This window comes from Drosophila subobscura, chromosome A (assembly GCF_008121235.1).
Source record: "Drosophila subobscura isolate 14011-0131.10 chromosome A, UCBerk_Dsub_1.0, whole genome shotgun sequence".
NCBI lineage: Eukaryota > Metazoa > Arthropoda > Insecta > Diptera > Drosophilidae > Drosophila > Drosophila subobscura.
Genome location: NC_048530.1, coordinates 22,557,790 through 22,568,863, shown reverse-complemented (window position 1 = coordinate 22,568,863; position 11,074 = coordinate 22,557,790). Strand labels below are relative to the sequence as shown.

Genomic DNA, 11,074 nt, shown 5'->3' with positions numbered 1-11,074 from the left:
GTTCCACGACCAGTACTGTCGAATGTCGGTTCAGATTCATCGTTCGTATTTTGAGAAGGCATGGATTGTCTTTGACTGTATGCGGTTTCACGACCAGTACTCTCGAATGTGGGTTCAGATTCATCGTTTATATATTGAGAAGGTATGGATTGTCTTTGAGTGTATGCGGTTCCTCGACTGGTATCCTGGAATTTTGGTGAATGGTCATTGCTTATGTTTTGAGAAGGTTTGGAGAAGTGCCTTTGAGTAGTGCCAGCATCATGGCCGCAACTCTCGAATGTAGGACACGATTCATGGCATTTATTGTCTGATGGCATCGATGGCCTCTGATCAGGTATGGCTTGTCTCTGACTATTTGAAATTTCACGACCGCTACTGTCGAATGTCGGTTCCGATTCATCATTTATATTTTGAGAAGGCATGGATTGCCTCAGTACGTATGCAGTTCCACGACCGGTACTTTCAAATGTCGGTTCCGATTCATTTTTTAAGTTTTCAGATGGCATAGAATGTTTCTGACTGTATGCGGTTCCACGACCGGTACTCTCGAATGTAGGTGCCGATTCACGGCTTATATTTTGAGAAGGCATGGATTGCCTTTGATTGTATACAGTTCCACGAGGTGTACTATCGAATTTCGGTTCCGATTCATCATTTATATTTTGAGAAGGCATGGATTGCCTCAGTATGTATGCAGTTCCACGACCAGTACTGTCGAATGTCGGTTCAGATTCATCGTTCGTATTTTGAGAAGGCATGGATTGTCTTTGACTGTATGCGGTTTCACGACCAGTACTCTCGAATGTGGGTTCAGATTCATCGTTTATATATTGAGAAGGTATGGATTGTCTTTGAGTGTATGCGGTTCCTCGACTGGTATCCTGGAATTTTGGTGAATGGTCATTGCTTATGTTTTGAGAAGGTTTGGAGAAGTGCCTTTGAGTAGTGCCAGCATCATGGCCGCAACTCTCGAAAGTAGGGCACGATTCATGGCATTTATTGTCTGATGTCATCGATGGCCTCTGATTAGGTATGGATTGTCTCTGACTATATGCAGTTCCATGACCGGTACTCTCGAATGTCGGTTCCGATTCATCATTTATATTTTGAGAAGGCATGGATTGCCTCAGTATGTATGCGGTTTCACGACCGGTACTGTCGAATGTCGGTTCAGATTCATCGTTTATATATTGAGAAGGTATGGATTGCCTTTGAGTGTATGCGGTTCCTCGACTGGTATCCTGGAAATTTGGTGAATGGTCATTGCTTATGTTTTGAGAAGGTTTGGAGAAGTGCCTTTGAGTAGTGCCAGCATCATGGCCGCAACTCTCGAATGTAGGACACGATTCATGGCATTTATTGTCTGACGGCATCGATGGCCTCTGATTAGGTATGGATTGTCTCTGACTATATGCAGTTCCATGACCGGTACTATCGAATTTCGGTTCCGATTCATCATTTATATTTTGAGAAGGCATGGATTGCCTCAGTATGTATGCAGTTCCACGACCGGTACTTTCAAATGTCGGTTCCGATTTATCGTTTAAGTTGTGAGATGCCATAGAGTGTTTCTGACTGTATGCGGTTCCACGACCGGTACTGTCAAATGTCGGTTCCGATTCATCATTTATATTTTGAGAAGGCATGGATTGCCTCAGTATGTATGCAGTTCCACGACCAGTACTGTCGAATGTCGGTTCAGATTCATCGTTCGTATTTTGAGAAGGCATGGATTGCCTTTGATTGTATACAGTTCCACGAGGTGTACTATCGAATTTCGGTTCCGATTCATCGTTTATATATTGAGAAGGTATGGATTGCCTTTGAGTGTATGCGGTTCCTCGACTGGTATCCTGGAAATTTGGTGCATGGTCATTGCTTATGTTTTGAGAAGGTTTGGAGTAGTGCCTTTGAGTAGTGCCAGCATCATGGCCGCAACCCTCGAAAGTAGGGCACGATTCATGGCATTTATTGTCTGTTGTCATCGATGGCCTCTGATTAGGTATGGATTGTCTCTGACTATATGCAGTTCCATGACCGGTACTCTCGAATGTCGGTTCCGATTCATCATTTATATTTTGAGAAGGCATGGATTGCCTCAGTATGTATGCGGTTTCACGACCGGTACTCTCGAATGTGGGTTCAGATTCATCGTTTATATATTGAGAAGGCATGGATTGCCTTTGAGTGTATGCGGTTCCTCGACTGGTATCCTGGAATTTTGGTGAATGGTCATTGCTTATGTTTTGAGAAGGTTTGGAGAAGTGCCTTTGAGTAGTGCCAGCATCATGGCCGCAACTCTCGAAAGTAGGACACGATTCATGGCATTTATTGTCTGATGGCATCGATGGCCTCTGATCAGGTATGGCTTGTCTCTGACTATTTGAAATTTCACGACCGCTACTGTCGAATGTCGGTTCCGATTCATCATTTATATTTTGAGAAGGCATGGATTGCCTCAGTATGTATGCAGTTCCACGACCGGTACTTTCAAATGTCGGTTCCGATTCATTTTTTAAGTTTTCAGATGGCATAGAATGTTTCTGACTGTATGCGGTTCCACGACCGGTACTCTCGAATGTAGGTGCCGATTCACGGCTTATATTTTGAGAAGGCATGGATTGCCTTTGATTGTATACAGTTCCACGAGGTGTACTATCGAATTTCGGTTCCGATTCATCATTTATATTTTGAGAAGGCATGGATTGCCTCAGTATGTATGCAGTTCCACGACCAGTACTGTCGAATGTCGGTTCAGATTCATCGTTCGTATTTTGAGAAGGCATGGATTGTCTTTGACTGTATGCGGTTTCACGACCAGTACTCTCGAATGTGGGTTCAGATTCATCGTTTATATTTTGAGTAGGTATGGATTGCCTTTGTGTGTATGCGGTTCCATAGCCGGTACTCTCGAATGTCGGGTGCCGATTCACGGCTTATATATTGAGAAGGCATGGCTTGCATTTGGATGTATGCGGTTCCACGACCGGTACTGTCAAATGTCGGTTCCGATTCATCATTTATATTTTGAGAAGGTATGGATTGCCTCAGTACGTATGCAGTTCCACGACCGGTACTTTCAAATGTCGGTTCCGATTCATCATTTATATTTTGAGAAGGCATGGATTTTTCAGAAGGACCATCAAAGAATTTTTGTTTCAGATGGCATAGAATGTTTCTGACTGTATGCGGTTCCACGACCGGTCGAATGTCGGTTCCGATTCATCATTTATATTTTGAGAAAATTGTCGGTTCCACGACCGGTACTTTCAAATGTCGGTTCGATTTTTTTAAGTTTTCAGATGGCATAGAATGTTTCTGACTGTATGCAGTTCCATAACCGGTTCCGAATGTAGGTGCCGATTCCGGTTTATATTTTGAGAAGGCATGGATTGCCTTTGATTGTATACAGTTCGAGGTGTACTATCGAATGTCGGTTCCGATTCATCATTTATATTTTGAGAAGGCATGGTTTTCAATATGTATGCAGTTCCACGACCGGTACTGTCAAATGTCGGTTCAGATTCATCGTTTATATTTTGAGAGGTATGTTTCTTTGATTGTGTGCGGTTCCTGACTGTATGCGGTTCCACGACCGGTACTCTCAAATGTCGGTTCCGATTCATTTTTAAGTTTTCAGAAGGCATAGCATAGAAATAACCGGTTTTGAGAATGCAGTCACGACCGGTACTATCGAATGTCGGTTCCGATTTCATTTATATTTTGAGAAGGCATGGTTTGCCTCCAGTATGTATGCAGTTCCACGACCGGTACTGTCAAATGTCAAATGTCTGACTGGTATCCTGGAAATTTTCTTATGTTTTGAGAAGGTTTGAGAAGTGCCTTTGAGTAGACCGGTCGAATGTAGGACACGATTCATTTTAATGTCGGTTCGATTCATTTTATCAGTTTTCAGATGGCATAGAATGTTTCTGACTGTATGCAGTTCCACGACCAGTACTCTCAAATGTCGGTTCCGAATCATCGCTTACATTTTGAGAAGGTATCCTTTGCCTTTGATTGTGTGCAGCTCCACCGAGGTCCGATTCATCATTTATATTTTGAGAATGGATTGGTTGCAGTTTCATCAAATGTCGGTTCCGAATCATCGCTTACATTTTGAGAAGGTAAGGCATGGTTTCTTTTTGGATGTATGCAGTTCCACGACTGGTAGCCTGGAATGACTGTGGCGGGTCATTGCTTATACTTTGAGAAGGCATGGAGAAGTGCCTTTGAGTAGTGCCACCATCCTGGCCGCAACTCTCGAATATAGGACACGTTTTATGACAGATTTTGTCTGATGGTATCCATGGACTCTGAGTAAATGCAGGTATGGATTGTCTCTGAGTACATGAAGTTCCACGACCGGTACTTTCGAATGTCGGTTTCGATTCATCGGTTATGTTTTGTGAAGCCATATGTTGACTTTTATTGAATGCCGTTCCGCGACCGGTACTCTGGAATGTCGGATCCGATTCATAGTCAATATTTTGCGATGTTAAGAATCGCTTTTGGCTGGATGGAGTTCCATGACCGGGTCTCTGAATTGTCGGTTCTGATTCATCGCTTATGTTTTGTGATGGTAGTGATTGCCTCTGAGCTGCTGCAGCCTTGAATTGTCTCTGCATACTTGAATGTTCACCGCCGGAACAGGTGAAATTAGAACAGGACTCATCGCATATGTTTTGTGAAGGAATTGATTGATTCTGATGATGGTTATGTCCATGGCCTGTTCTAGGGACTGTGTTAACCGATGCATTGCTTTTAGTCGGCTGCTGTAAATCTCTTCTTCTTGTCGACCCAGCTTCACCTCGAAACGGTGCGGACGGGCGGGCGTTGCCATTTGTGCATCTCGAAGAAGGAAAAACCTCTCCTGTATCGTTTATATTCTGACAATGCTCCAATATCTGCTGCCTCCTTGAAATCGAGCCATGGGACAAGCTCCGTTTGCGTGTCGGGGAACTGGGGTTCTCTTGAAACTCATTGCGTCTGCTTGCTGGGCTTTGCGATCGGCTTCTTCGGTGGGCGCTTTCAAAGTTTGAACTCGGAATAGTCTTTTGCGAACTGCCCGAGGTTTGAATAATATTAGCAAACGATGTCATTGTTTCTTCATCAAACAAAAAGTTGCTTCTAGGAGCCTGTCCCTGAGGTTTTCTTTTCAGATTCTGGTCTGCCAAGTTATCACTGAGCCACGCTTGCTGTGTCTTGACCAAGAAGCCGGTAGCATTGGCATGTGATGGCGTTGTCTGCTCATGCAGAATGGCAGCTCCCGATTGGCGGGTGGAACCCCAGGCGGCACGGAACGAAGACGCCCTTTCGTCTTTTAAATGATCGCGTCGTAAGCTGCGATCGCAATTTCGACAAGACCCTTGCCCATCCGGATACTCGCTGGACATGAAGTGCTCACCAACACGCGTGCTCAATGCCGGCATAGAGTCATCGTGGAGTGTGAGCATCGTTTCGTCCGCCAGATTTTCGGACTGACCCTGTCTGGAGAAGTTAAAGCGCCGTGAGATGGCCGGTGGCAAATCGTGTGGAGCAAAGCAGACTGAGGTCGGCTCCTCAATGCGTCTAGTAACTTTACCGTAGTGGTCATCACACGTGACCTTATGGAGCGTAGTCTTCAATACGCAAGAAAAAGCAGCATTTGAAATACAATTAAATTCATATTTTTCGGAGTTGGTAGTTACCTGCTGGCTGAGGGATTGGTCTCTTATCTGAATAGACGTAGGAGGTGCTATATTCTTGGAGTCAGCGAAGCTGTACAAACTTTTCGTATACACCATCTCGACATGTTCCCCTCCCGTTCGGCCGCTGGCCACAGGCGCCTCCGCAAGGATAGGACACTGAGAGGACTTTCTCATTTCAAAGCTGGTTGCCGACTCATCTTCTTGGTTTCCCGCTCGTCCGCGGGACTGGCGATGCAGATGGGCCTGGCGGAAATTCTCCGTCTCCGCTGTATTGGTTTTTTATGCAAGTAGGTGAGGAAGAGTTAGACATGTAGGCCATACACTGCACCTCCGCAAAGCACTTACATGTCACATCGGGGGAGACGGTGCGCGCATGGGGCCACTGTTCGCTGTCGGTAAAACCGAACCTAACGGTATGGTACTGGCATACAGGCGCGCCGTCACGGAATTCAGGACGCAAGTGCAGCGGTGCATTAACGAGATAGTTTTGCACTCCCTCGATGCATCGAACATTGGTCCTGTTGCACATTGGGACATGGGATAACGTTAGCACAGACCGCCACTGCGTTGTCACATCACAAGTCACTCACCTGCTCTTACTTTCCAGCAGAACTATCTTGCTCGGACTATTATTTGTGGGGCTAATGGATAAAGATTTGTAATTGCAACAATATTTTGATGTCGAAGAGTAGAAAATATTTCACAAAGCTTACCTCATGTTTCTTTTGAAATTTAGAATTTTTGTTCGACTTGGAGAAAAATAAATTTTGATATGAGAAGTTCGAGAGTTGTCAGGACTATGTGTAAAAACAATTTCTGTCAACCAACAAAGCGTGTAGGTTCCAAACGTTGCTGCGATTCGGACAAATTGCTTTTAGATTACTACTTCTAGCAATCGGTATGCACTATGTTAAGTGTGTCAACATCCGTGACAATATTTCTTATGCAATTTAACAATTATGCGCAGCTTATTAAAGTAGGTTGCTCGAAGAGCATTAAAAGCGTCTGACGCCACTCGACAACCTCTTCCGCTCGGCAGCGTCCGCCTTCGCTGCGACTGAACACTGTACATGCAATTAGCGGCTTATAGTTTCACACGAATTCAGTTTGCTTCAACTTCATTGGCTTTTGATGAAAGACTTTAACTAAAACTGAAACTGAGAAAGATACAGATACAGAGGTCAGCCCTCCTGGAAACTTCATATGTGTATATGTATGTATTTACAAATGTGTATGGGAGAAAAGAGGTGTGATTGTAAATGGAAGAAAACGGAATGGATTCTGTGTGGGATGCTTTAGCTTTTCTAGCTTTGGGCCAGACTGAGAAATCATCACACAAAACCGCTTTCATTTCCGCCAAACACAATTACATCATTAGCGATGCAATCTCCGTTACCTAACGCAACCGCAACATTCCGGAAATGAAATCCTTGGCAAGCTAGCGTGCCAGCCGCTAAGCTCGCTAAACTTTTCCACGTTGAACTGAAGATGTAAAAGGAAAGGACGTCTTCATGTGGCATGCTCGCAGTCGCAGTGAAGACGGTAACAGTAGCGGCAGCGTTGACGTTGGCGGATACGGATACGAAGCTGGGAACAGAGGATAAAGAAAAGCAACCGGAAGCAAACTAAATGATGCTGCTGCGCACAAATAATCGAATGAAGCTACGCAGGGGCCAAGGCAGGCGCGGTAACAGTTCCATACAACTGCTCCATTAAGTGGAGCAAATCTACTCGTAGGATAAGAAGAAAAACGATTACCGCGTGTCACTTCTTTTACCTCTGAATGTGAATAGACGATGGGAGCAGTTGGAGCTAGTACGTCTGTAGTAGTGGCCACTGTGACCTAACTATGTATGACATTAGCTTTGGACTCTAAACGAATCCACATGCAGCCATATGCTAAAGGATGTTTGTAAAGTAAAGAATGAAACAAAAGATATTTTATATATTATTATTCAGTATCAATAGCGGGGTCGATATAGCCACATCTGTGTGTCTGTCCATTTTTTTGCCCAATTATCGACAGATGATTGCCTAATAATTATAATTATATACATAATTGCTTCATGGCCGCCTTCATGGAAGGCCATGCATGCATTCACGCGCCTTCTTTGCGTTTGTGCGCGTAGAGGCTCGCTCTGCACATCGATGCCTGCGCCTTTCACCCATCTGACATAAGCGATGATTTTTCAAACAACAAAGAAACGTAAGTGATGACGTTTCATCGAGATCAAGTGGCGAATTTCACTGAAAAGTAAGGCATGTGTAAGGGATGATTTTCACGAAAACGTAAGATATTTATAAGATCACTAAAAGTAATGCATAAATATTTATTATAGCCAGAATGACGATATTCATTTGCAGTGACTTGCCGCCACCCCTCCCGCCAGCTAGCTTTTTTGCTTATTCTGTCATTCCACACTCTGCCTCATGCAGTGTGCGTCACTGGGGGAGGGTGGCGAGCGAAAGTCGTGTTGGTGTGAGATGTGTAGAAAATATGTAAGATGTAAAATTCGAAAATATCATGAGGCTTAAAACATATTTATGTATGTATGTACATATGTATGTATGAATGTAGGTACCACAAAAAGTTTACATATGTACATACAGACATACATATGTACATATGTACATACATATATATGAATGAATATGTCTCAAGACATGCATAACGTATGTATGTGAATTGGCAGCAACTTTACCTTCATTTAGTATTTAGGTCTCCGCCAACACCGGCAGGCTACGTATCGAGTTAGGGCCAGTCCTCTCTCACTGTGGATAGTGAGAATCTTAAGTTCGGTTACTAAAGTTATGAAGACACAACCTGGTTCCATTCAGGGCTTAGACCTGTGCGATTAGAACGATTAGCGCAAATGTATCAAGAGACTTTGTCCCTCTCGCCAGCAGAGCACAAGAGTAACACATTCGCAACGACCACTGAAACTGATTTTACTACTGTCAGTGCCCCACCAAATATGCATTATGTGTGTGCGCGGGAGCTGCAAATTGCGGGATGTGTTCTCGCATTTGGGATGCAGGTGCAGTCAGTTCATTAAAATTGTGAAAACCTCATGCAGCATTAAAATGGGCATTTTATTACACTAAAGCAGGGCCAATACATTGAAATGTTCCGTTTTGCATGCGCCTTCACACACAATCGCAAAAACGGCGCATTTATTGTATGGGTGCCGAGCCCTGCACTAAAGTCCCAAATGCATCGAAAAAACATAGAAGTTGGGTTATACAATACACCACTATTTAAAGATTCGGACAGGACATGATACGAATAATGAACGCCATCTAGCGTCAATCAGTTAATAGAGATGATAAAGCTTCGAAAGCTCTCTTTTCGAACTGTTGCGCCACCTGACATTTTTGGTTATTCTCGGTCGTAGCATTGTACGTACCACGGCGGATACCAGTTATGCCAGTTAACAAAGACGCAGAAGCAATACCATTTGATCAGTCGCCAAATCAATACACTTAAAGGGCATACCCCCGCTTGTCATGGGAGTCACATACATTTTCATCCCATCCCTGGTCGATGGCGTCTCCATGGCAAAGAGCAGTAGAGCGTTGACCAAAACACTGCATTTGACTACGTTGCCCGTGGCGACTACGTGACACAATCAACTGTAGTTTTAAATCAGACGCATGTAAATAAACATAAATCCGCAGTAATCAAAGCGAAATCGGTTTTTGTTTGAAACATTAAAAACAGACATACAAATCAGTGTTGGAGGTCCAGATGACCATGTCCTAGATGGGTGTGCTATGCGCCAAGCTGCCCCGCTATTCCTACTCTTTCTGCTGCTGTTTTAGGGCCTTGCCGATAACTAAAGAGTTCCAGGTGCTGCTTTTGGGTCCCGCTGGCAGTGGCAAGACGGAGCTAGGCCACCGGATGAGCGGTCAAGAGCGTGACTGCGATGATCTGGATCCAACCAATGGAGTGCGATGCTTTCGCATGGATTCGGCGGCTGTGCAGCGCGAAGATATCGCTGTGGAGTTGCAGCTTACGGAGGTTGGTGGCAATGTGCAAATGCAGCGCCTTTGGAAGCACTACTACGCGGCCAGTCATGCACTGATCTACTGTTTTGATCTCCATTCGGGAATGGAGGAGCTGGAGGACACGTTTGCACTGTTGCGCATGTGCCTCCAGGGCACACCTCTGGATGGGAAGCCTGTGCTGCTGGTGGCAAAGCGACACCGCGATGGAGTGCAATTATACGACGTAGAGCATACCTTTGGACTGGACCAGTTGGCACGCTCCTGCGGCTGCCCCCTGCACATCTGCCACATGGACGACGCCACGAATCTGGAGTACGGCATTGTTTGGCTGTGCCATCAGCTAGTGAAACGGCGTACCATGCTCGAGAAGCGCGTGCGATACGACGTTAACATGCAGGTTATATTCAACTTCAAAAGTACACACTTAACCTTCCTCACCTGAGCTTGTTTTTACATCCGACAGGTATGGCACCGACGCAACAAGTCACTCATCTCCAGTAGCAAGATATCGCAAGTGCATCGCGGCCGTTTCCGTCGTCCTCACAGAAAGGTAGGCCATCCCCAGAAAGTAATTTTCAAGTTAATCTCTGTCTGCAAGTATTTACATATAAATGTATGTGTAACCTTGAAATCCGCAGCTCTGGCCAATAGTCGATGGGGCTAATCAGGAAACGGCGCGTCCAAGTACGGCGCCAACGACAATTTTCTTAGTTCGCTCGCGACAAGAGGCAGCACCAAATCCAGAGCAAGCAGCGTCTTAGCTTTCTCCAACGTGCCAAAAGCATTTTGTTACCGACATTTCATGTTAAGGGTTTCAGCAGCATTTTATGGTTCAGATTTATGTAAAGCTGTAATAGTTTAAGAAAGTAAGTAAAGTTCAACGGCCATGCTACGGCTATGACGAAAAAAGTTGCGAATTAACTCTTTCCAAACGCTCATATAAACCTACTCGTACGTATCCCTTTATGCGATAATTATCAACTTATTTTCGTACGACTTTATATAATAAGGAATTTTCTCCTAATCACAACAGGAACTTGACTGCACAAAAATGAACCAAAAGATACAAAACTGCCAATAGTTTGGAATTTTTCAGAAATTTAAGGGATAGTAGAGTAAAACACTCGTTCGAATAATTTCAAATAACATTTGCCAATACATCATGCACAGCATCGATGTGACTGCAGAGCAGATCATAGCAGAGGAGACTTCTTGCAAAGCCTGTGCCAGTCACCTGTTGTGTCCAGATCTTCTCTGGTCATGGTCTGGCTCCGTCACCAATGTAATGATGTATTGCTGAACATCAATAACCAAAATCACAAAAAAAAGCATCCCATATAAAAAAAAAACGAGGAGGAACGTTGTGAGACGCGTCT

The 11,074-nt window shown here is 44.4% G+C and overlaps 2 protein-coding genes across 2 annotated transcripts; one reads left to right on the top strand and one right to left on the bottom strand.

Moving 5' to 3' along the window:
- Positions 1–695: 695 nt before the first annotated feature.
- Positions 696–6,473, bottom strand: LOC117898958. Its single transcript, XM_034808699.1, has 8 exons — positions 6,404–6,473; positions 6,281–6,331; positions 6,036–6,208; positions 5,691–5,956; positions 4,352–5,621; positions 1,662–2,023; positions 1,073–1,217; positions 696–797 (listed from the first exon to the last, which is right to left on the bottom strand). Exons 1-8 carry the CDS (start codon positions 6,406–6,408, stop codon positions 784–786), a joined length of 2,286 nt encoding a protein of 761 aa, XP_034664590.1. The 5' UTR covers positions 6,409–6,473; the 3' UTR covers positions 696–783.
- A 2,928-nt stretch (positions 6,474–9,401) lies between these two features.
- LOC117903267 (ADP-ribosylation factor-like protein 3) lies at positions 9,402–10,459 on the top strand. Its single transcript, XM_034815169.1, has 3 exons — positions 9,402–10,095; positions 10,162–10,248; positions 10,337–10,459. Exons 1-3 carry the CDS (start codon positions 9,454–9,456, stop codon positions 10,457–10,459), a joined length of 852 nt encoding a protein of 283 aa, XP_034671060.1. The 5' UTR covers positions 9,402–9,453.
- Positions 10,460–11,074: the final 615 nt, after the last annotated feature.